Source organism: Euleptes europaea, chromosome 4 (assembly GCF_029931775.1).
Source record: "Euleptes europaea isolate rEulEur1 chromosome 4, rEulEur1.hap1, whole genome shotgun sequence".
NCBI classification, from domain to species: Eukaryota; Metazoa; Chordata; class Lepidosauria; order Squamata; family Sphaerodactylidae; genus Euleptes; species Euleptes europaea.
Window position 1 is genome coordinate 88,053,032 of NC_079315.1, and position 26,689 is coordinate 88,079,720.

The window sequence follows — 26,689 nt, forward strand, 5'->3', positions numbered from 1 at the left end:
GAATGAAGTCACCGGGTAGTCTGCCTCTGTTGAAATGAATGGGGCAACCTGTGCTAGCAGGAAAGAACAGCTTCTTCTCCTATAAGAAATTACTGAACTGCTTGGACAGTTTAAGACTTTCAGCAGCTAAGAAGTTAATTAAAATCAAATCCTGGCCGATTGTGGTTGGCTAACCAGAGACTTGTTGGGAAAGGTTATTGATTAGTAAGGCTGGCGTTGGGTGGAGGAATCAACATCACTGACTAAAACTTAAGAGATTTGGAAGGCCCACTGCTGAAGGGAAGTAGCTGCCACAGCCTGCTCTTGTGTGTATTACGATTTTCATACAAAAATATTGGAAGGCACAACTGTAAAATGAAAAAAGTTTGTAGATCTGCACTGTGATTCCTTTGCCCCTCTTGCGCAGGCTACTGTGCCATCTATAATACTGATTTATAATTTGTTAATTTTGTGAACGTTTACAGGACTTTATATTTTTTTGTGATGCTGTTGCATCATGGATTAGCCCAAAAGATGATCTGAGAGACATGTTCTGTAAGGTAATATGCTATTTCACATCTTTTCTTCCTTCCCCCCACAAGTTTTATTTTAATGGCAGGCCAGTAGAAAAAGTTAAGTACACATGTTTTGAAAGTGGTACAAAGCCTGTGTCGTATTCTAAAAATTGCATTAAAGAATCTCAAGCTGGGCACCCATAATTTGTGATGATTTCTTCCATATGTCAACGGACCTTTTAATGCATCTACCTTTAAACTTATTTGTAGAGTCTGATCATATATCTCTATCACCTTTTCTGTGCCAAGACTTAGTTGCTGAAAGCGATCGCTAGTCATAGACGTTGTTTGAACTTCCTTTCTACTATACATAGCAAAGGTTGAGCATATTTGCTGTGTTTTCTGAACATTTTCAGCACTTTTTAAAAAGTAGTTTTGAGTGGAAGTGAGCTACAAAGTTCAATTCAGTATTGTGACTGGATCCAAATTAATGTGTCTAATCTTACTGACATGGAAGAGAACCACAAACAGATGGAAAATAGCACTATTTAGCATACCCTTGCACAAGACATCATGCAGAGCTGCTGAGTTCTTGTGTTTACGCTTGTGGACAGATTTTTTTTTGTGCCAACAGTAAAACAAAATAAAAGCTGTTTGGATTTAGTTGTGCTTTCCTCAGGCTCATTTCTAATAGTCCTTCCATGAACCGAGGATGCACCTTCGGATCCAGCCCTATGTGTCTGTAATGCAGTCCTCTGTTAATAGATTCTTATGGTGTTAAGCTCGAATTTCAGTGTCTGAAGAACTTTCTGTTAACGTGCAGATCCTTCATGGATTTAAAAATCAAGTTGGAGATGAAAATTGGAGGCGTTTCTCTGACCAGTTTCCTGTTCCCTTAAAAGAGCGCCTTGCAGCTTACTATGGAGTTTAACCTCATGTATTCAAGCTGTAGTACCACAGTTAGGGGTAAGTAGTTGTTAACTCTCAAATCCCTTTTTCTGTAAACTGCAGAATAATTTAAAGTAGACATTACTCTTTATAAAGAAGGAACAGCTTTCTATACTTTTATTCCACAGGGCACAATTCTATCTGCCATGCTTTTCAATCTCTATGTAAAGCCCTTAGGTTAAATAATTTGCAGTTTGGGGGTTGGTTATTACTCCCAGTCTGCAGTCACTCCATTGGCTGTCCATTTGTAACAGGGCTCAATTTAAGGTATTGGCAGAGTCCTTCATGGCCTTGGTCCCTCTTATCTATGGGACTGACTCTCCCCCTATGCTCAACCATGACAGTTTCGCTCTTCTCAGCAAGGGCTTTGGCTGCCAACCTGCAAATGGGCTAAATCGGGACCGCCTCTCCTGATATGTTCCCTGGAGGACTCTTCATTCAGCTAATACTAATCTTCTGGTGGTCCCCGGCCCAAGGAGTGTCCAGCTGCACTCAACCAAGGCCAAGGCTTTTTCTGCCCTGGCCCCTGCCTGGTGGAATGGTCTCTCTAATGAGACCTGGGCCCTGCGAGACCTTAAAGAGTTCCGTGGGGCCTGTAAAACAGAGCTGTTACGCCAGGCCTATGGTTGAGGCCAGCTACGGTTCCCTGTGTATAAATGCTGGCCTCCCTAACCCCCACTGTTGTTCATCAATCTGGGATTCTATTCCATCTACTCGCCTAGTTGTAGCATTGTGTTTTACACTCTAGAGGTGCCTTAGGTTATTTAGTATATCTGTTTTATATGACTTTTTACAGGGCTATTTTAAATGTTGTTTTAATGGGATATTTATATTCTTTGTAAGCCGCTCTGAGCCCGATCTCAACCGGGGAGAGCAGGGTATTTAGTTGAAATAATAAATAAATAAACTGCCTGTACACGTACCTCCTCTGTTGTGAACCCCACCTTATGGAATGGCCTGTCCAAGGAGGTCGGGAAGTCTCCGACTCTCCTGGCTTTCCGCAAACTATGGAAAACAGAATTATTCAAGAGGGCTTTTCTGCACAGGTAATAGGGTTGCACTGTACAAAATGGTTTACAAACTTAGTTGGATAAACTATTAGAGACTGTGGTCCATACTGCTGTGGCTAGCTTAGTGTAAATAGGACCCTGTTATGTAATTTTGGCTCTGCTTAATTTTGGCACTGCTTGGATCCTCATGCTTTTGTGGCTTGAATCCATCTTATCCTTTCATTGTTTTGAACCAAAGTTTTATAGCGAAGCTCCATACTTTTTATAGGTTCTTGGTTATTTAAATAGCAGAATGAAATCTTTGATGCATACTTCAAGTCAAAATGGAATTAAAGCGTGTTAGTTTTTTATTACATAGTCATTCTTGTTAGTGGAGTTTTGTTCTTCTCCTGGATCAGATAGGGAACAAATTTGGTGCTTTTTGTGATCATAATATTGGCAGTTGATTCCAGACAGGCAGTTGATTTTGTCTCTAGGAAACAGTGTGCAAGGTCGGGTGTGTGCATGCAGATTACAACAAGAAGAGCTTGGGTAGCTGGGTGAACCAGGAAGGTGTGCAAGCTATATCCTAATAACATGGCACCAGCTGGGTTCTCAGCAGGCATAGAGGGGTGGAGTAATTCTGTGTGTGTGTAAAGTGCCATCAAGTCGCAGCCGACTTATGGCGACCCCTTTTTGGGGTTTTCATGGCAAGAGACGAACAGAGGTGGTTTGCCAGTGCCTTCCTCTGCACAGCAACCCTGGTATTCCTTGGTGGTCTCCCATCCAAATACTAACCAGGGCCGACCCTGCTTAGCTTCTGAGATCTGACGAGATCAGGCTAGCCTGGGCCGGAGTGTTATAACCAGAGATGTGGGACAGAAAACTTTTCAGTGCTTTATTTTTCCACAGGAAAAAAATCATTTCCAAATAAAATATTAGGCAAGCTTGATAGCTTCAAAGTTGTAAAAAGGTGATTATCCCTTGGAATTGTGTGAGAGATTACAAGTGTATTTTATTGACTTGTAAACCAGGGGTGCTGGGATAAAGCCACAAATAAATATAATCCAAAATAAAAAAAAATCGAGTTATCAATTCACCTGATTCGCTGCACAAGTCAAATCAAAACCAGAGTTAAAGTTTGTATTTATATGTTTCCTTATATGGTGGAAGGAATAATTGTAATTGCCAATCTGATATGGAATTTACAAGTAATGCAGAGGATGAGGTGACCTCTGTGGATAACAGTCAACTTGTGTTGCAACAAACGAATAACAGTAATGTCCGCAGCAGATCATACACATTATCTGGGTGTGCTAAAATGAGTGTCAGCAGATTTCCAGTGCCTGTTTTTTCCTCTTGTTTAAATAATGTAAGAGAGATATGTGCCCTATTATGCTTAAGAATTTATGCTTAAAATTATGCTCTATTATGCTTAAAAATTTCCAGTAAAATAATTAACAAAGTAAGTTTTGAATGTGTTTTACATTCAGAGCATGAACAGATTTGGCACGTTTATTTTGACTTGTATTTAGTAAACAAATTTTAAAAGTATCTCATGCTAATTTTATGTCACAAGAGTAACAGACACTTGAACTGAAAAAAATGTGTGGTTTAAAGCCATTTATATATATATAATTTCTAGTAATACTTAAAGGTTTTTCCCCCTGAACATTTAATTATACAATTTTTGTTTTTTACAGGTCTTTCAGTCTGGAAGACTGGGAGGGAGCCTCTGCACCCAGGGAAAAAAATGTTACCCTTTACTGGGGGGAAGGGTAAACCAGTAGGGAATACAGTACAATCCCAAGCCTACTGGGAGGGGCGGGAGGGAGGTGTTGCCGTCACTGTATTAAGCCGATGTTGGGAAATGTTTTAACATCTGGAGCTTTTGTGGGTGGAAATCTGTCTCCTGTTACAACTCTGCACTGGATGTGAAGAAGCGCAAAAAAAATTCACAAAAACAGCACATTCTGCAATATTATGGGGAACTGTACCAAAATGAAAATTATAAAATTGAACTGTAGGGGTATGTAAAGAGGAAACATATTGTGTTCACACAATAAAGGAAACAAGAATGAGGATTACTGAGAGTAAAGGTGTCATAATAAGGGGTTTCTGTGTTGTTTCATCTTGATGGGATTCCTAGGTATTGCATGTTAATGAAGAACTAAACAAATGAAGTTAGTACAGTTAAATGAAGCTTGTTACCTGTATTAGGAGCAAGCACTTGCAGTGTACAAATTCAAATAACCCCGTAATAAAGTAATAAAGGCTAACTTGAACAAAATGAAGCAACCTGCAAGATGCCAAATGAGTCACTCCTTTTCATTTTGTGGGTGGGGGGAGGGACATTTCAGAAGAAAGGCATTTTTTTTTAATTTTACATTGAAACTTTAAAGGTAGTGGATATGATTTGATGGCTGTACTTCATTTAGATTTAATTTCTAGAGTAAGACATAATTCTTAATGTGCAGTTTAAGGTTCAGGCATGCATTTTGGATCATAGTGATCGAGCGTATTTTTAGTGGGAAAGTAGCATGCTTGCATCAAAGAGTGAGAGTGGTATACATTACTTACGTTGCGCCAGTTTTGTGTTGCAGTTTACCAATTCAGTATAGCCCTGCATTTAAAGATTCCTTTAAGATTCTGTGGATTTTATTTTTTATTAAGAATATAGATATAAAATACTGTAGTTACAAATTAGGCCTTGAAATATCTTTTTTAGGATCTGTTAGGAATAAGATTGATATTGTATTGTGTAACCTGCACAATGTGGAAAGCTGATAATAGCTGTGCAAAGTATTGCCTCTGTGCTGTCAGTGTGATGTGCTTTCTGCATGGTTATACTAGTGATTTTTATCAGAACTTCTAAACAGAGTTACATGGTAAGACCTGATAAAGGCTACATAAATGTTAGTTGGCACGTAAAGACAAGTTGTAGAAAATTAATGACATGATTGCTACATTTCAGTGTTTATTCCCACCCAACATATGATCAAGCTATCATTTTTCTCCCCCCCCCTCAAAGCATGATCTTAAGATAACGTAAGTTAATGGATGTAAAGCAGGGTATCGACACTGTTATTGGCGCATGTTGGTGGCCCTTTGTGTTCTAAAGTGTGCACAAGGGCGCAAGTTAATAGCTACAGAGTGAAAGAAGGTTTGGATCCTCTTCATTTCATTTGTTTAGCTTTTCTGTTTTCCTTCTACTCGCTTGTACTCCTGTGAATAAATCCTTGTTAAGTTAACCCTTTACTTTTCTTTCCATGTGTATTTTCTTATGTACTGTGAATGTGAAAAAATCTTAACTGGTACACTTGATCTTGTGTTACTATAAAAGTGCAAGTTGTGATTAATTTAGATTGCCTAAAGAGTATCCCATGATGATAAAGGAAAAATGGAGAGAACTTAACTCTGCTGGTCAGAGGCGAAGCCACACCTTTCCATTTTCTCTTAAGTGCTGCAAAATTAATCTGTGCAAAAAAAAAAAAAGCCATAACAGCCGCCTTATATTTTAGCTTCTCATCTTTGCATTGCAGAAACAAATACTGGATAACAATTTTTTGTAAGGACTGACTTTGCATGACTTGGTTCTTTTCAGGTTGTTTGATTTAGCCATTGCACTGAAGCTGTGTGAGTGTGGAATTTATGAACTATGACTTCAAATTTTTGTTTAATGCATGGAAGCATGCACCAGTCTTAAACATTCCTTTTTTCGCTTTGCAAAGTTGAGTGGGTTAAACATGCTTGAAAATGACCTTTTTAATACATGTCCTGTTTAAAAGCCTATGAAGGCTGAATCAATACTACTACATAATGAAATCCATTTGAACAAAACTGCATCTGATCCACTTTCAAATCAATATGCTATTTAAAAAATTACAGCTTCTCCTTTGGCAAAAAATAATACATAGTTGCAGCTTTTCAAATCAAAGACCTAGATATAAATTCCCAACAACGTAAAATTTATTGAAGAAGGAAATTGCCTTAGACAAGGGTTTAATTTAATTTCTCTGTAAATAGACAGAGCATTAATCCAAGAGAAAATGTTCTCAATCATAAACCCTTTTTTATTTGCTTTGGCCCTTAACGAAGTTGAACTGTTACGTTGCAAATAATGTTTAAAAGTTAGTATACAACAGCCATTTGTTAAATATATAATTTTATTATTTGGGTTAATATAGAGGAATGTGACTGCTCTACTGTGACTAAACTGATCAGGCAGAAAAGTAACAAGAAAGCAATATTACAGCTAATGCTTGTTAATGGGTTCATGCTTCAGAGCAAACAATCATTTATACTGTATTAAATATTGTACACTTGCAGAAACCACTTGGGTTACAATTTGAGGTAAAGAGAATTCTGATACAACACTAACAGTTGTTAATCAAATATAATTGCATCATGGGATATATAAAGCATCTTAATTCTCTTTGTGTAGTCTTTGACAGTTTTTGAATGTTGACTGAATGTTGATAACCGGTAGAATTGTGCGTTTGTCTTTGTTACATTCCAGTGTTCTCTGCCTCTTGGCATGCTACAAGCACGGCTTATTAAATCTGCTCCCTACACAGTAAATAAAAGTGCTTAGTGTGCTAAACTACAGAAATAGCCGCTGCTAAGTGATGTAGATTTTCTACTTGAATATTTGTGTTGTAGAAACCTCAGGAGGTCAGTGTTTACTGTTTTTGTATATGCCTTTGTTTTCTTGTCCAAGGCCCCTGCATTTGAAGGATTCTAACAGTGAATAAGCTGCTGATCAACCTAAGTTGGTAACAGAAAGTGTATTTTAAAACATTTTAGATGCATCTCTTTTGCAGATAAACTTGTCTAATATGGTATGGTTTTCTAGTAGCACAGTTTTTTGACTATTAAGGGAAAAAAAGTCTCCTTTACATTCTTTGTTTAATTTCTTTAAAAGTTAAATTATAAGGGAATGGATCAATTTTGTAAACTTTTTACCTTGGTTTGTTTTCTAAATTGGTATATAGATATCAATTACAATTCTATCTAGATTCTGATGCTTTTCATCTTGATCCTAAACATATTTACTTGGAGCAAGTTCAATTCATTTCAATGGGAATTGCTCCCAAGAAAGTACACTTGGTGGATCTATAGCCTTGGTCTTATTGCCACTTAAGAGGGTGCAGTCATGGCAACATGCATAAAAGAATGTTGAAAATATATAGCCAATAGAATTTTTTAAAACATAAAGCAATTTTAATTTTGTAAAACACTATTGATACACACTGTGATAATTCTGCATTTTTCTTTAGCATTGGCATGAATTACTTAAACTACATAAATACTGTGTAACTAGATTTATACTACTTGTAAGAGGATTTCCAAAGTTGAAACTTGCTCTTTGCTTATTGCTGTTTGGATAAGAACTATTCATACTAGTTTTATCTCAGGTAAATAGTCTTGTATCCTTTTTGTTCAGATAGAAGCTTCTAATATGACTTAAGTGTACCAGTTTGTCTTTCATATAGGAACGACCTAATGTCTTAAACTCTCATATCTAAATTAACTTTGGAACAGCCATGGCTTCAATATAAGTCACCTATTTTATTCATATTGAATGTATTAACAAAGATATATAAACATTCTTCTTAAGAGAAGGATGCATCTGTGCATAATAGCACCTAAAATCACCATAAAGAGTGCTTTATATTGTGCAGTTCAAAGTTTTGTTCCTGATTTTAAAGAAGACTGACTCAGCATAAATACTTTTGCTATATTTTCATGTACAGATGCCTAGACCTTTTAGAGTAAGTAGCTAGAGTATTAACACTTCTTAATTTAGTGTTGAGCAGTAAACATTAATGGAGATCAGACTCTATGCTGCTGTAAGCTACTGAATACCAAGCAGTAATATATTAAGATACTTTGCTGTTTGCATATGAATTTATTATGTACTGTAATAAGTATTGGGTTACTTGGGAAATTTCATCTTGAGGTGAAAAGATGGATAAATCTATACTATCTAATGCAGAACTACTCAACACTGCACTCAAATTTCTTTGGTCCAAAATGATGTCCGCAGCCAGCATTTGTTCATTTTTGTCAGAGCAACTGAGTGTTAGGCTTTCCTGAATGAAACGTTAATAAGGGCATACTTTGTAGCTTTCTTTCAGTAAGAGATTAAGCTGAAATTGTGTGTATGTGAGTGAGTGAGTGAGTGAGACGGGGAAACTAGAACGGTTCTATCAAAGTAAACCTTCCAACTATTTGTTTTTCTGGACAAATGCACTTTTAAGCCAGACAATTACATTTGTGGATTAGTTTCTGCACTGATGTTGTAATATGTTGTGTTTGCTTCTTACATGTAAATTCATTTAAGAATAGAGGTCTCCTTTTGGGCATGCAGCAAAACTAGAAATACCTGGGAAGATTTTAAGGGCATCCCTCTTCTTTAAACTCAAAGAGCTCTTTTTTCCCCTCCCGAGAGGATTTAGTCAGGAATTCTTCTCCTTGCTAACTCTTCTCTATCCTAAAATTAACTGTTAGAATTGGATGCACTATCAATAGTTGAAGCAGCAAAATGGACAGAACTTTCTGCTGACAACTTAGGTTGTATGAGTTGCTTGAAAGCTTTAAGTTGGATGTGTTTTCTGTACATGTTAGAATATTTCCTTCAAACATATCCTTCTGCAACTGTATGAAATTGATTTTTGTCTGCCTCTGTGCTACCACAACTTCATTTTAAATAGAATATGATTTTGATTTTTGATAAGCTGCTGAATTCTAAAGAGTTTTCTGGGGCCACCAAATATTTTGGATCATGCAGAGAATATATATTGTAATGTAGTAATTTTGTATTTACATTTGTATGATGTGACAATAGATGTGAATGTTAATCACTGCTTGACTATGTTAATAAAATTTGTTTAAATATAGCTGCTGCACTCTGATTCTTAATGGAAAGAGGAGGACTTCTTTCAACAACTTTGGTTTGCTTTTAACTGAAACACATACTACAATAGAGTACTTCCAAAACACACACCTTGTTTGTTTATTCAGGATGATTTGCTTTATTGTTCTGTTTCTGTTTCAGCAAACAGATGAAATCCACCTGGTCTAGATCAGGGGTCACCAATGTTTTTGAGTCTGTGGGCAACTTTGGAATTCTGTCACTTAATAGTGGGGACAAACTACAAAATATCAGGCAGTAAGGTTATGCATACCTCTAATAGTAACTGTTGCCCTGATCTGGATGGCCCAGGCTAGCCTGATCTCAGAAGCTAAGCAGGGTCAGCCCTGGTTAGTGTTTGGATGGGAGACCACCAAGAAATACCAAGGTTGCTGTGCAGAGGAAGGCGCTGGCAAACCACCTCTGTTAGTCTCTTGCCAAACCCCAAAAGGGGTCGCCATAAGTCGGGCTGCGACTTGACGGCACTTTACACACACACACACACACAATAGTAACTGTTAAACAGTTCAGGCAGAATCTCTGTTTAACAGGATTCCTTTTAAAATGAACATATCGTTTAAAAATATTTTCTTGCATACAAACAGTATCTTCAGTCACACAATGAAGATCCTTGTGCTGTGGTGGCAGCTGCTACTGAAGCAACTCCTTAAAAATCTGCACAGCCTATCAGAAGGCCTTCTGGGTAAAAGCTCCACCTGGCCCCACCCACTTTCTGAAAACACTTGGCAGGCACCAGGAAAGGTGTCCATGGGTACTATGGCGGCCACAAGCACCATGGCATTGAACCCTGATCTAGAGATCCGGATCACTTAACACATTTGTATGAAAGTCAAATGTGAACACATTTGGCCAATGTAAGTGGAAAACTAGCAGTTGAATTATGTTAGTGTACGGATATTTATTACTATGTTTACAATAGAGAACTTGCCATGACGCAGTAGGTAGGATATTCAGGAAACTGAGCTGATCCAGATGAAGAGAACCCAAACTTCCCTTTTATGGCTGTACTTGCACTGGTCCCGATCCAGTTACTTGTAACATGAAATGCTTGTGAGCTGTGACTTGAAGGGAAGTAGGGGAGGGTGTTGATATGGCAGAGTGAGCTGCTTTTCGTTTAGTTTTTTTCAAACAAAATTATAGGAGATGTTAATCTAGGGCTGTAAAGGTTTGCAAAGAAAGGATAGTATAGCCTGTCTAGTTGTTGCTGTAAATTTTAAGAGACATTTATCTTTGCTCCTATGTAGAGGGAGCATCTCAGGTGAGCAGAGTTCAATCCTTGTCTTCCAAGTCCAAAATATTGATATTTATCACTGTCACTAATAATGCTTGCATACATTTTGGAAAAGAGTTCAGTAATAGGAAATGGCATTCATGTTCTTAGATTTAGGTTTGCTCATGCCTACCGTGTCACCAAACAGTTTTGGACTGAATCAGGGATGTTGAATTAAAACTAGGATTTGCGCTGTAAAGAATGATTCTTGAAAATGGAGGTGCCGCTTGAATTACCACTTGCAATAATGAGAAGCAACTGCACAGAATTTGATCTGGTAGTTAAGTGGGTGATGATTATATGGAATAGAATAATTGGAAGATGATTATAGTCGACCATGAAAACACAAGTTTATCTTGGATTGGGCTAGTTTGATCTCATCATTGCCTAAATGTGGTCCTGATGGATGAACTAAACCTTTTTATGGGCAACAGGAAGAATGAATGTTGGAGGAGACACCTATCCAGGATTATGAGGAGAATTCTTAGACCTGCCAGGTGTTTGTTTGCAAAACTTGTCAAAATCTAAAATAGACATGTAAATGCTTATGTTCCTACTTTTTAAACGGAATATTCAGTTTTTCTTAATGAAGAAAGTTCTGCAAAATTCAGCAGCTTGCACAAGCTTGAATTAAACAATTCAGAAGCAATAGCTGCACCAATTCAATGACAAAAGGAAGTGTAAAATAAGCAATAGCGTTGTAGAGAGCAGTTTTCCCCCTCACAAGTTTCTTCACATTTTGAGCTGTAAAACTTTCCCAAGTGTACTACAATAAAGTATGTATAAAAGAAAATGTTTCCTTGGAAAGGTAACCTCAAAAAAGGCAAATCTCTTTAAAAATTGAATTGGGTCCACATCTTGCATGAAAGAACATATTAATGGAAGGAGGTTTTCACCATTTCCCCCTTAGTGCATTTTCTCGTGCCTTTTGAAAGGCTTAAGGAATCCTCAGGAACAATGTGAGAGGTGGCACAAGGATCTCAGCAAGAAACAATGCTACAGAAAACAAGAAATGGATGATAATCCATCTCCTGTATTCTTCAACTATACCACATGCATGTGATGTATACATGTGTATTTCAGCCTGTACTATGCGTATTTTACTGGTGATGTAAATTAGATACCTGTTAGTTGCATTTAAGAATATGAATCTGTACAAACTGTAGTTTTATGGTACTTGCCCATATGTCTTTTGGCTTCTAAGGCTGCAATCCTGATGAGGGGGTCAAATCGGTTTAGGAGCCAGCGTGTAAGTGCCCACTTATGCCAGGATAAGGGGCACTTACGCTGGCACGGGGCATTCATGTCATTGCCAGTAAAGCACGCTGCTATTGCCAGCAGCAAAATCCCGGAAGTGGGAGCCCATGCCAGCGTGGAGGGCATTCCAAGGGGTGGAGCTCCTAGAAATTTTCTTGAACACAATGTGAGAAAGGTCGCATGTAAATGAAAGTTTGGACAAATAAGGTAGTATTTTCTTGTCACAAAAGGACAGAGGAAGTAAGCGTACTCCCAACAGAAAAGCCCCATCTCCTGTTATGACCTACTTTTTGCTGTTGAAGGGCAGGAGAACCAGGAGAATGGTTTCATTTGCTCTTGACTGAGGGGCAGGTCGTTCTTCAGCTATTTTAGTACAATACCATATGTGACTTCAGATTGTGTCCGGAAATAAATGAAACCTGTGATCAGCGTTCAGAAGAGGTGATATGTTGTAACTGAGATGTCTCAGCAGCCTAGGTGTTATATTTTGAACCAGTTGCTGTGTCTTGAGTAGCCTATACGACACACTACAGTAATCTTAAGATGACCATTACTGAAGCATTGGTGAGTAAATGTGGTGAAGCTATACTTGGCCAGCAGAGGTTGCAGCTGGGGTACCAACCAAAACTGATGTAGGTGCTCATGCAACCTGCTTGTCTAAACAAAGGGCCAGATGTAAAAACACCCTTAAGCTGTTTACTTTCTCCATAAGGGGAAGTGGAACTTGGTCTGGTACAGAATGAAATATCCCAGGTCAGCTGAACCACCTACCAAACAAAACTGAATCGATGGACTGTACAACACATCCATCATCACCCCTGACTGAGATGAAAGGCAGAAGTGGAGCTGGGTATTGCAATCCAAATGGCATAATCTGGCTTTCATATAGATGTTAACATTGGGGTAAACTAGGACCCTGAGAAACAGTAGCATAAATGCTGTGGGACTCTCCATTTCAAGCCCAGTTTAGCCCCCATTCATACACAGATGGGAGCCACTTCTGGGTGAAGCAACTGCACAGTGCAAGGGGATGCATGTGCATTAATGTGCTCATGAAAGTGGAGCCATCTGAGCAAACCTTTGTCTCCCAGGCACCTACATAGTAATGCCTGCATATGCATCATAGTTTTGTACCAAATGGAAATTGTCCCTATGCTTCTGAATGTACATGTGAAGAAGGCCTCATACTAGCTGACACAATTAAAGAAATGATTAATTTTCCATATAGCTGAAAACCCAGGCTCCCAACATTTCATCCAGCAGTCCCTTGGCTGCTTCTCAATTACCACTCCCTTGCTGGGAGATGTATACCTAGCACTCCTTGGGCATGGTGGTTAGGTGCTCCTGAATTCTAGTTTCCCCAAAAATGTGGTTCTGCTGGTCTCTACAAGAGTTTGTCTAGCCAGATGGTTCCTCAGATTTTGAGAGGATAAACAGCAGCCAGAGGAAGTAGAGTACATGAACGGTCCAAAATAAGGTGTTCTGACATTGTGTAAATGGTATATACAAGTGTTCATATTTATGAGTGGCACTTGAGGGGTGGGGGAGGACTTAAACTGGAAATATATTGAAGAAAGGAAACTCAGAGGGAGGAAACCGGAATGCAGTATGCTAGGGCTTTGATGTCCGCAGGCAAAAGAGAGCCCCGAATACATTTCAGTGGTGGTAAAAAGCTAAAGGGATGAAGGAAGAGAACTGCTTCCCCACTGCAGGCATGATACTTGTGGAGCATCTGTAGACCAGGCAGGAAGAAGAAAGCTTATAAGGACGTGGGGAGGGGAGAGCTTTCTCAAAAACTGCTTGCTTCTACAGATTGATACTATCAATGTGATGGAGGTAGCTTGTTTACTTTGTAAGACATTAAACAAATGCCAAGGGCACAATACAGGGATGAGCTCTTCCATACCTCTGAAAATATATTATCCGTGCAAGCCCTAAGAGAGCAGAAAGATCATTCACAAGACACAGCCCAATATGCTTTTTCTTATTAATATGGTATGCAAAGAATGCAGCTTGGCAGACAAGACTTTCAGCCTGGATGAGAACTATATGTTAAATCTAGAAGAAGCCACTCAGCCATTTCATCGCGGCTAGAAATAAGCACAACTGCTTTATTCTTGGGAATTAGAAAACAAATAGCACCCAAGCTCAATATTTTACAAACAGATCACTTGTCTTTTATAAAGTAAATTTCTTAATGCAATAAATACTTTCTGTAATGTGCCTTATTTACAAAGTTACAAACACAAAATTTAAAGCTGTGGAAATGTCCATAAGATGAAGGAGACCGCAAAATACAAATCCCAAGGCGAATTGATAAGTATGAGTTCAGATGGGACGCTACAGGGCAAGAGCGGTTGCGTCAGTAAAGAATCCAATGGCGTCCCGAAAAGTGCTCAAAAGCTATCCAAAATCTTCACCTCCGTGATGGAGGCGAGACCAAGAGACCAGGAGGTCCCGGTGCGGCTGTGGAGAGCCGCGCTCTGAAGGTAAACAAGGGAACGTTCTATCCGGAAACGCTTTCGCCAAACAGCTTCATCAGCCAAGCTTTCTAACAAACAATGAAAATTCATAATGCTACCAAACAGAATAAATGCAAAATAATACTGATAAATTACATAACTTTATACATACCATTAGTGTCACTTTCTATGGACCTATATTTAGGTTTCTATAGCAGGATTCACAAGGAATTTTCCAGCATACAGAGCAGAACACGCATAAGCCACTTAAATTACCAATGAGAAACAGGTGGAACGAATACGGGCAAAACGCCTCCTCTCTTAAAGAGATATAGACCTATATAATTTCTTTCTCCATGAAGAATGCATCCATCCTAGATGACAAAGGTCAGAGAACCTAGTTTGAAAAGAAAACTTAGTTGCAGAATCCTACGTGGTACTAGAGAATGATAATTTATAAAAAACATGACAAATCAAAATCTGTATTCAAACCAGAGGGGGCCAAAGTTTGGAACATATATATTAGTCTCATTTCCTGTCTGAGAAGGATTTGAGAGATGTTACTGTCATTATAAGGGTGCCCTTTGTATATCCATGCCACAAAAAATCTCAAATTGTTAGCATCATGGTGGTATTTGACAAAATGTGTGACAAGGGGTGCTTCCAAAATTTTTGCGCATATGTGCGATTTGTGCTCACTAATCCTAATCCTAATTGGTTGAATGGTAGAACCAAAATATAATTTTTGGCACGGGCACAGAATTCCATAAACGACCCGTGCAGTGTCACAATTAGAAAAATGTCTAATTTCAAAATTAAAGTTGGTGTTAACCGAGCTCAAATTCTTAACCGGCAAACTTAAATTACACACTGAGCATGTCCCACAAGCAAAATGACCTTTGGTGGAAATGAGAGAAACAGGAATATTAACTTCTGAATGTACCAGTTCATCTTTCAATTATTTAGTTTTGCGCAATTCTACCAACTATTTTGTCAGATTACACAGAGAAGCCATTGAAATTCATAAACATCAGCACAACTTTAACAGAAGAGAGTTTAAGAATGAATAAGGCTTGGCTTCCTGTCCTGAAAACCTCCAGACTAACAAAGACTACAGTCCACAATAGCCATGCAGATTAGCCTTGGATTTCACACATTAACAGATCACTTCAGGATACAATGGTTCCATATTAACATATCATACCCTCATTAGCACATTATCTTGATACTTACAGGACAATGATTAGCACATTACCTTTGATACTTTTTGCAGGACAAAGATTCAGCTCAAATCCAACCCCTTTCTGACGATATATTACTCTTCCTACACACTTGACACTGAGAGACACTGTCCTTCAGTGTTACTCCTCTGAAGATGCCTGCCACAGCTGCTGGGGAAACGTCAGAAAAGAAAATACCAAGACCACGGTCACACAGCCCGGATAACCTACAAGAACCACTGTTAGTAAGGTTAGTTAAGCAGAACATTATATTTCTCCAATGTCATTCAGTGTTCCTGCCTTCTGTGACTGAGTTGAACCCTCCTAAATTGGGACGGGAGCTCACAAATGCCTTCACAGCATCCAACGGAAGGGAGAGGAACCCAATCAATAACCAGAAAAGAAGCCGAAGACAAGGCGCACGTAACTGCTTCAGACGAAACAAAGGAGCCGTGTCTGCTCCTATGACTCATAAAAGGAAACACGGTGACTCTGTTTTACAAGAAAGACAAAAACAGGAGTCTCGCGGCGCCTTAAACAGTTAAGAGATTTGTTGACGCATCAGCTTTGATGGGCTCCAGCAGGGATAAGCCACCCTCACCCCCCTGGCAGATGGGCTGAACTGTAGCATGTTCTGCTCAGCATGCAAGTTGGGTACCCAAGGTTGGGTGGGATGAAATAAATAAATAAATAATGAAATATATAATTTATTAGAAGCACTATATCAAGATTAAAATTATTTAAAAACCGTTAAAATAGCATTCAAATAGGTTGATACTTGCACACAGCTTATGTGGGAGACATATACAGTCCAGCATAAAAACCTAAGACTATCTTTTCAGATGTTGGTGTAATTGGTAATATATACAACCCATTACATGCCTGGTTTGTTTTATATTGCCTGTATATGTAAATATATTTGTAATGTTTGTGCATGTTTTACATGTGATTCAAATAGACCACTGAGGAAGGCCATATAGGCCGAAACGCGTTTGGCTTGTGGTGACAGACATCAACCTTAGGAAATGCCATTGCGCTATTTTAATGGTTTTTAAATTATTTTAATCTTGATATAGCGCTTCTAATAAATTATATATTTTCATTATTTATATTTTTTCCATCCCACCTAACCCTGGGTACCCAACTTCTGTTTTCTAGGTTGAGCTCTATTCCCCTCTTTTTTCTTCTGCACAGCATGTGAGGCCAGATCTCTGCCCAAGGGACTGAGACGAGCCCTTGAAGTGCTGGTAGTGCTGATGGGTTTGAGCTTGTGCCCAGTGAGCCTGGCTAAGTGCAACACTTGGCTCTTTTCCCCGTCCCCACTTGTTTGCTAGCATACCATCTTCATGTGTATTTTTGCATTCTGGCCAAAAAGGTTGCTTACCCAGGTCCACTTTTTCAGATGCATTAAGAAGAAGAGTTGATTTTTATATGCCAACTTTCTCTACCACTTAAGGGGGAATCAAACCGCCTTACAATCACCTTTCCTTCTCCTTCCCACAACAGACACCCTGTGAAGTAGGTGGGGCTGAGAGACTGTGACCAACCCAAGGTCACCCAGCTGGCTTCATGTGTAGGAGTGGGGAAACAAATCCAGTTCCCCAGATTAGCCTCTGCCGCTCATGTGAAGGAGTGGGGAATCAAAACCGGTTCTCCAGATCAGAGTCCACCACTCCAAACCACCGCTTTTAATCATTACACCATGCTGGCTCTCTTAAGTGAATTCTCCTTGAGTAGATATACATACAAAGCATGTGAGAGAACAAATAATTGTGAACAGTACTTTGACAGGCCATAAAAACCCACTGTTGACTTTTATGTATGTATTTATTTATTTTTGCTGTGCCGGTCTTTAAGCTGCTCCAAGATTCATTTTTGTTCCTGCTAAATAGTAGGTAACCCACTGGAGTTCCCCCCCCCCATTAAGACAAGTTCCATGTGCCTACCTTAAAAATTCCAGAGGAAGAATCTGAAAATTCATTGGAAATTTACATTAAATGTCTAACTGCACTTTTTAGCCTTATCAATGGTTTCCTTTGTTGCCCTCATTCAGTCCTTGTGCTCAGGGGCAACTGACTGGCAGCTAGTATTATGTGTTCATTATATCCAGCACCCACAGAGCTTGATATGGTGGTTCCACCAGGATGGACTATGCACTTTGATCCCCTCAGAATCCTGTTAACAATGGATGTCAGTCTCAGAAGCCACAATGAGAATCCGTTTCCTGGTACCAGCTGGCCCTTCTTGCTTTCTAAGACCATCTCTTAGGAGAATATCTGCTGCTCTGCCCTGACCACCTCTCCACAAAGGCCTGTATGCAGGAAGCACAAGTTTGAGATCACTAACATGGAAACCTTCGAAATCCTGACCTAGGCAGAATGACTCCTTAGGCCAATTATGGCTGCGGGTGCAACAGGTGTCTGAAACACAACGGCACACTAGCTAAGCAGGAATAGACAGGGCCAGTTGGGATGGATCCTCATTCTAGAATCTTCTACCAGATTTGCGTTTTCTTTGCAAAAGACAGCACTGATCTGTTTGCAGCTCCAAGAAATAATCAAATTCTTCTCCAGACAATGGTGCAACCAAACACTGGTCATAGACATTTGGGCAAGCAGATGGCAAAGAGGGTTTCTCTTGGCATTCCCTGGGTAATACGGAAGACCACAGAGAAAAGTACAGGAGGATAATTGGCCATGGACACCATTGGTCCTGGACCAGCTCAGGTGATCATCCCAGCCACCCTGGCACCTCCTACTGAGCTGGGACCTTCTCATAGGACCCAATACATCCACAGCCAGAGTTACTGCAGTTGATGGGCTAGATGTAGAGCGCCAGCAGTTCCAGGTGCAGCCACCCTATTGTCCTACTGTAACAGTGCATACAATAATATTTAAAAAGTCTTCACTTCCTGGTGTGATGGCACATCTCTTGACCCAAAACAGATCAAAAGATTTCCTAGAATTTCTACGATCAAGCCTCCACCAGGACCTCAGCATCTTAAAGCACCAGGTTACAGAAATATCAGCACCTGAAGGACCAGCAAGAGCTGGGCAAGATATTTTCCTGTCATATGTCAAATGCTTTCTTAACATGGGTCTGTCTTTTGAATCTACTTGTGGTTTGTAGATTCCAGTAATTATAGTCCCCTGCAAATACATATCATTTTCACCGAATGCCCACTATTTTAAAAAATATTTCTATGCCACCTTCCCCACTGACAACAGTGGCTCAAGGCAGCTTACCCCAAAAAAATCTTCAGTTGCAGCCAATGGACAAAATAAAAAAAGGAAATAAGAAAAACAAAGCTCCACAATCTCAGCTCAACAGTATAATCTTATGAAATTCACTATAGAACACTCACCTAAAAAGAATGGCAGAAAGCATTCAGCATAGTTGCTGTCTGTACTGATGTGAGGAGGGTGTTTCGTAACATTTGGGCTGCCACCGAAAACCAGACAGCTCAAAGGCCTGACTAAGAACAACCCGTGGGAGGATATGAGGTGATAAACAGGCTTGAAACAAGTAAATAAAAAAGACAACAGCAGCACTCCACAGACAAAGCAATTTTATGTATAATAGGGTATATTTATGATATATACACATGATATGCAGATCTCGGAAATACATTCAATGAGAACATTCTGCCTGATGGCCGTCAATCCACTTCTGAATGTTAGGTTTGATTCCTATTTGCTGTGTACTACTTTTTTAAAGATCCTAAGGAAGAACTCTATGATGTAGGATTTTATTCTCTAGTAGAATGTCCCTCCCTTCTAGATTTTTACCCCTTTGTCCCATTTGAGCTGGCTGTAGTTTAAATTGTTCTCTTTATAGGTATAAGGTTCCAGAAGGGCTTTTCTAGGATCTGGGTTCTAGGATCTGGGTTCGGGCTGGGAGTCATAGAAGAACCTCCTCTTAACAGTGTCTTAATTGGAAGATCCTGTCTGTGACTAAGAAAAGTCAGACTGCCTTGGAAATACTAAGAATAGAAACTCACAATAATTTGATGGTGTCCCTCTTTTCTTTCTTTTTTATTTAGTGGAGAGAAGTAATTTGCACTGTAGTCAAGAAAAATGGAGGAGAGGGGAGAATTACTAATCCCAGAACCTTCTATCGTACTTCTATTTCATTCCTTCTTCAGTAGTTTTCTGGCAAATATAGTCTCTTTTGCTATCTGAACTTCTATCAAACTGGTTAGTTTAACTGGTTATGGTTTTTGTGTTCAATGCCAGTTTAGAGTTAAGTCAATATGAGAGATTTTATATTCAGTTCCAGTTCACTGCTGAGAATATATGACGATACTGATACCAGATTGATGCCTTCTTCTTCCTTAACCCTCAGGATGAGTTGGAAACAGCCTTACATATTGTTGATGTATGGAAGGCTTTGGCCCTCTGTCACAGTAGCATAGCATTTTTTCACAAGCAGGTCAATAATTTCCTTTGCTACACAGCAGCGCATAGGTGGTATGTGCTGTTTCCGCTACAACTTTCACACCGGAAAAATAAGATTACCCAAGCAATTATGCTTATCTTGGAAGGTTAGTACCACTTTACTAGGGTCATTTCTTTTTCAAGAAGATTCCCTTCTCGGCCTGTGTAAAACCAGGTTGACGCCATCGATCTCTGCAGATGTTATATGCCTTGAGTCATCTATAGAAAGATGGGCTAAACGTGCAGTAAATAAGATAAACATTGAATGCGCATACATGAGTGGATGCAAGTACTTGACACCCTGGCTTTACGCAGGTACTTGGAAGTACCCTGGTACCTTTCACCACGTGTGGACAGGAATAGCACAGAACACAAAGAAAAAAATATTGCTTACCTGTAGGAACATTTCTGAGAGTTCATTTACCTGTAAAGCCCTATGATCTGCATTCCTACCTTGTGGCTAATGTTGCATTAAACATCGTGACATAATTTATGTGATGGTACGAAGAAGTGGAAGAGGGCTCACTCCGCAACCCCCTCCACTTCAAGGCACAGTGCCATCTTGAGGGGAGGGGGAATGAGCACCAATATACTGGCCAACGCTCTAAATCAGGGGTGTCAAAATCATTTGTTACGAGGGCTGGATATGATATAAATGTCACTTGGTCAGACTGGGCCGGGCCATGCCTCGCAAGGCCAGATGGGGACTGGAGGGGTGGTGGTGGCTGCCTTGGTATGTTTGACACCCCTGCTCTAAATGTTCTGAAGTTCTTCCAAGTTGTTCTGTTCAAACAGCATCAGTTGCAGGTTAGCAAGTTAGACAAAAAAGCAAGTAGATGTGTTGGACCACAGCAACATTCAAAAATAAAAACCATGTGATACCTTTTGTTAAGATCAACCGAAATAACGCAACACAGTGTACAAGTTTTTAATAGGTTCTTGTAGGTTATCCGGGCTGTGTAACCATGGTCTTGGTATTTTCTTTCCTGACATTTCGCCAGCAGCTTTGGCAGGTATCTTCAGAGGAGTAACACTGAAGGACAGTGTTTCTCAGTGTCAAGTGTGTAGGAAGAGTAATATATAGTCAGAAGGGGGTTAGGTTTGAGCTGAGTCATTGTCCTGCAAAGTATTAAAAGTTATGGGCAATCATTGTCCTGTTAAGTATCAAGATAATGTGCTAATGAGGGTGTGGTATGTTAATGTGGAACGATTGTTCCACAGCTTTTAATACTTGAGAACACTCTGTCAAGCGATATGCTTTATATACAGTCCCCCACACCCCCTTTTTAAAAAAATATCCAACTTGATTTAAAGTTCTGGTGAATTTACAAAGTTTGCATACTGTGTTCATTGCGTTACTTTGGTTGGTCACATACACATATTCTTTTCTCGAAGGGAACGTTTTAAAATCCACTTTAGTACCTCCAAAGGGAGGGCTTAAGCCTGGAGAGCATAAATGCCCTCCGTTGAAGGGGTACTTCAAGTATAACAAAGTACTGCTGCAATTTCCCATATTTAACTTGTAAACCTAACTTAAGAGGGAAGCATTTGGTGGAGTAAATGGACATACTTTGGTTGGTCTTAAAAAGTACTGGATGGCTTTTGAGATTGGTTTCTATGTGAACAAACCCTCCACAGGAAAAAAACGTAGGTAGAAATCTAGTACGTAGAGTACAATGTATATGTAATGACAGCCAGAGAAATAGAGACCGGAAAGTTGGGTTACGATATAGAAGACCGTGGGTCAAATCCCAAAGCTGCCATGAAGTTTGGGCCAATCAATCAATCTTTATTAAAAAAAAACAGTCATAGACCAGCACAGCTCTTCACAATTTACTATTTAGATCCTCTACCCACAGGTTAGAACAGCCCCGTGGGTGGCGCAGAGTGTTAAGCTGCAGTACTGCAGTCAAAGGCTCTGCTCACGACCTGAGTTCGATCTTGCAGGTAGCGGGCTCAAGGTTGACTCAGCCTTCCATCCTTCCGAGGTGGGTCAAATGAGGACCCAGGGGGTAAAGGGAAGATGACTGGGGAAGGCACTGGCAAAGCATCCCGCAAACAAAGTCTGCCTAGGAAACGTTGGGATATGACGTCACTTCATGGGTCAGGAATGACCCGGTGCTTGAACAGGGGACCTTTGCCCATAACACAAACAGTAGAAAAGTTGTTTGGACTCTTTGGGACCAATCATTCTCTCTCACTCACTCTCTCTCTCCCCCCCACCCCAGGATTAAAAGAGCAAGGAGAACTAGATGGAGAGATCAGTATTGCGGGCTGCGTGTTGGCACCTCCAGCCTGCAAGCAGACCCCGCATCTCGGAGCTGACCCGCAGCGGGGCCTCCTCCGCCCGTTCCCGGCCTCCGCCTCGTCGGCGCGTGCGCACTCCCGTCGCCGGGCGGGAGGCGCCCGTTCCAGGGTACGTTTCCATGTCAAGCTTCGGTGCCTGCGCCCTGGACGGCGGCGGCCAGTGCGCACGCGCAGGGCTCCCTCTCGCCCTGTGGAGAGTTCAGCGGGGAGGGCAGCCCCGCCGCGAGGGGAAGGGCGGCGCTCGGCGGCTGTTTCCTCCTCCTCCTCCTCCGGAGGCCCCCGCGGCGGCTGAGGCGGTCGGAGCCGGGCCGGAGCAGCGGGATGGTCATGGCGTACTTCGTGGAGAGTTTCTGGGTAGGGAGCGGGTCTCGCTCGGGTCCTTCCCCCCCCCCTTCCCCCGCGCGCCCGAGAGGGCCGGGCGGTTGCGGCGATTGGGAGGGCGGTTGCGGCGGTTGGGAGGGCGCCGCCGGGGGCTCTCTAGCCCGGCCTCGGCGGGGGCGGCCGCTCTGCGCCTGTGGCTCCCGGGGCATCGCGGGGCGGGCGTCTGTCCCGGCAGCTGGGGGAGCCGACCCGCGGGCCCAAACGCTCCTGTGCTCCCCGCCGAAGCGTGCCTCGCCTCTCTGCCCCGGCTGCGCAGGAGCCCACCACCTGCTCGGGCTCCCCTTTTACGCTTGGCCGGGCATCAAAGCGCCGCTTCGCCTGGCGAGCCGCCCCGCGCGGTGGCCCAAGGACGCGGGATGTTTACTTTTCTCCTCTCCTGATCTCTCGGTGACAAAAGACCCGAAACGAGAGCTTCGCCCTGTGACAACTTCCTTTTTTTCCCCTTTGGCTTCTCCAGCACCGTCTGGATCCCTAAATACTCCGCGGACGGTGTGCTGGTCTTAAAAATCTATTTTTTTTTGCTTCTTTTTTTAAAAAACAATATTTTTTTTATTAATTTTCAAAAAAAATAAACATAAAAAATTATAAATCACATAAACAAATAACTAAAAAGCAAAACAAAAATACAAAAAGAGCACTTGTACTACATTTTTACATCTTCTATTATAATATTATAAAATAAACAGTGCCCAAACCCACCACCCACCTTAAATGAGTGTCCCACCACCACTAGACGTCCGGAGAAGTATTCTGACAGTATTTAAAATTACCTTAAACTATCATTATATAAACTACATTACCATTTATCTATAATTCATTAACTACACTTACAAATGCTTCTTTATAGCTTTCCAGATGTGTTACAGACCGGTTTGTTTTTAAACATAAGCAAAACAAAGCAAGAATGTATAGTAGGTGCCTAGAGTCATTAGTCAAACGCAAATTTGTTGGGCTTTAGTTTTACAGCCTAGAAACCGTCGCAGCATGTTAATGGTAAATAGGGCTAAGAGATTTGGTCGGCATGATCAGGATGTTAAAAACAAATTCCTCAGACTGGGAATTATATTGTTTGTACACAAGATCCTAGAGCTCAGCTCGCTTCCTCTTTCTCACTTCCAAGGAAACCAGCTGCTGCTGCTGCTTTTTTTTTTTTTTGTATCAGTCAGTCAAGTTTTATTTCGATACAATATCAGCTCTGAATAAAAATCAAGGTTAAGTTAAAATAAAATAATAAAAGTTGATTCTGGGAAGCCCTTTTTTTGTATAACTGATTTTAAACACACACACAGGCATCTAACAAAACCGGTGTCGTTATTTTAAAAGTGTCACATATTCTGTGTTCAATATAGAGTCGAAGCTTTCCTGTTCACGTTTTGTTACAATGGATTTGGTTTTCTGAGTAAGTGCAGCATTCCAACAAAATGTTCACAAGGCTTTAAAGCAGCTAATAAATAAAATTAACTGCTGGCAGCCAATCAATGTAAGCCCTGTCATGTTACACTGCGATGTCTTGTAGACATTCTGAACTAGCTGTCTTCAGATGTTTTGAGTATTGATGCAAGAATTGTGATTAATGCTGCTGTTGATAAAACCAAGCAAAATACTACACGTGTCTTTATGCATTGGCTGTATCTAAAGATACCTTTCAGTAGTGATTATAGCTTTTGTGGGTATTAGCCTGATATCTTGGGTAATTAGACCCAAGGATTGAGGCCTCATTATATAAATGTTAAAATGTTTACTTACAGGTGTTGGGCAAATGTTTTTTTTGGGGGGGGGGTAGGGTAAACGGTATGGAATTGGGTAGCTGTTCAGTTATCACATGAAAAGAATATTACAGTGCAGAGTTACTTCAGTCTAAACCCATTGAAATGAGTGGGCTTATACTGGGGTCACTCTCTTTAGGATTGCACTGTTAGTATGCTTCTCCGAACACTCTGCCAGTACTTTATAAAAAGGTACGCTTCTGCTTGCTGTCATGAAGGAATATCACTAGTACCTTAATGATTGAAAGAAATTCCTAAGCCAAGTTTAACTGGATTTACAATCAAGTGCTGCCTTGATTCACAAAGAAAGGCAGGGTATACATGTTTTAATAAAATATCCAGTTTAGTGACTAAGGTCTAATTTTGAGAGATGGCATAATGTAGTGCTTCACAGTAGAAGACCCAGGTCTGAATCCCCACTCTGCCATGGAAGTTTCCTGGGTGACCTTAGGCCAATCACACACACTCAGACTATCCTGCCTCACAGGGTTTTATGAGGATAAAGTGAAGAAGAGGAATATTACTCAAGCCACTTTGGGGCCCCATTGGGAAGAAAGATGGGGGTATAAATGTGCATCACATAATTTCTCATAACTTGGTGTTTTGAAGCGACTTGCGGCTAAACCAGCTCCTCTCAAAAGCTTAAGGTGATGTGAGAAGATATGAAAGTAGTACCTGAAGTCTTTGACCTGTCATGCCTGAAATCCAAGTTGTATGATCAGGCTCATGTGATGCGTCTGTTGCTGAGCTATACCATTTCAGATGAGGAAGTTACATATTTTCCCCATTCAAAGTGTTTGGGAGGAAGTTTGGTATGCTTTGGGAGATTTTTTTATGGGGAGAGTATTAAATGAGGTTCTCTTATAGGAGGTTAGCAGCCCAAGAAAAGATGTGCCGTGTAATTTTCTCTGTGTTTACTTCCCACCAGTGTGACGACTTATGGGAACATGCCATGTGTGGAAGTATCCCATAGTTTGAATGTCACTACTGGAATAGCTCCGAATATTTTATTAATAATATTTATTCAAACTTGGCAACAAATAATAAACACTAGCAAATCCAAAAATAAGAACAATGTAATACTTTTTGTATTAAAACCAAGCAAAATAACACATTGCAGTTTGCAAGCGTTTAAGTTCTTCAGAACTATTTGTTAGGATGGATGTTTTTAAAAAATGAAACGTTTGGGCCATGTTGATCTTATATCCCCATTGCTTTGCTGAATTCAGAAGGTGGTTGGCACAGTTAGTATCAGGTTGCACCTCTGACATTCTGGGAAGTCTAAGATTTCTGGGATGAAGAAAAACAAGGGGAAGCCATCCTATTACAGACACAAGAGCCAGTAGTTAATCAAATGTCTCTGACCCTAAGCTGAGCACACAAGTTTCTTTAAAAGCCAAAAGAAAAACATAGTCCTTTTAAAACAATGCTTGAGGCTAATTTTAGTTGATGCACTTAGTAGGGAGTCATTGTAAACCAGATTTAGGTTATTATTATTTAGTGGTCATCAGAATGCCATTTCCCAGGTGCTGTTTGAGAGCCCCTCTATTGGCTACATTCTGGTACTCCAAAACAGACAAAATATGCAGGTAGCTGACTGGTCCATAGTAAAATATAAAGACAAAAACTGTTCTTGTTCCAGTACAGTTGTGTGGCCTACAGTGTAAAGTCTCTTATTTTTTTAATGCTGTCTGAACATGGTTAATTAAAAGTAGGGTCACGAATGTCTCATTGTGATCCTTCACAATTTAGTAGTAGTTCAGGTTTCTAAGAATAATCTTCATAAAATGCCAAAGCAGAAGATGAAACTATTTCCTCCTAGCATTAACATTCACTTCCTTTTCCTAACAGTGAGAGTTTTGCATATTTATATGTTCATCTGTGTCCAGATACATAACAATTAATGCTTGTTTATGGATTTTTTTACAAAGTGACTGGAGAATTTGCTGTGGCTATATATCTGTAAGATTCATATTAAAAGGTTTCAAGGTACTATACTTAAGTTGAACAGCATCAGGTTTGAAGTTTCCTGTATAATTTCAGATTCATCTGTTCCAGTTAATATAATTGTGTAATTTTGCTTCAGTGTTTCCTTCCTCATTTGAGAAGCGGTATCTGAAGCACTGAATTTAAATGACACAAAACTGTCTTGGCACCATCATAGTATAAGCTGCTTTAAAATGGATTATATCTGTTTAAAAAGAAATGAAGTGGCGTAGACA

The 26,689-nt window shown here is 40.2% G+C and overlaps 2 protein-coding genes across 2 annotated transcripts in view; both read left to right on the plus strand.

The window, feature by feature from the left end:
* The window catches only part of TNPO1 (transportin 1), an 85,245-nt gene extending 79,799 nt beyond the window's left edge, over positions 1 to 5,446 (plus strand). Inside the window, exons 23-25 of the mRNA XM_056847999.1 lie at positions 465 to 539; positions 1,318 to 1,460; positions 4,135 to 5,446. Coding sequence (XP_056703977.1) covers positions 465 to 539; positions 1,318 to 1,425 — 183 coding nt within the window. The 3' untranslated portion in view covers positions 1,426 to 1,460; positions 4,135 to 5,446. The remainder of the gene's footprint in view (positions 1 to 464; positions 540 to 1,317; positions 1,461 to 4,134) is intronic.
* Positions 5,447 to 22,604: 17,158 nt separating this feature from the next.
* The window catches only part of FCHO2 (FCH and mu domain containing endocytic adaptor 2), a 77,308-nt gene continuing 73,223 nt past the window's right edge, over positions 22,605 to 26,689 (plus strand). Inside the window, exon 1 of the mRNA XM_056848249.1 lies at positions 22,605 to 22,674. Within this exon, the coding sequence (XP_056704227.1) occupies positions 22,642 to 22,674 (33 nt within the window). The 5' untranslated portion in view covers positions 22,605 to 22,641. The remainder of the gene's footprint in view (positions 22,675 to 26,689) is intronic.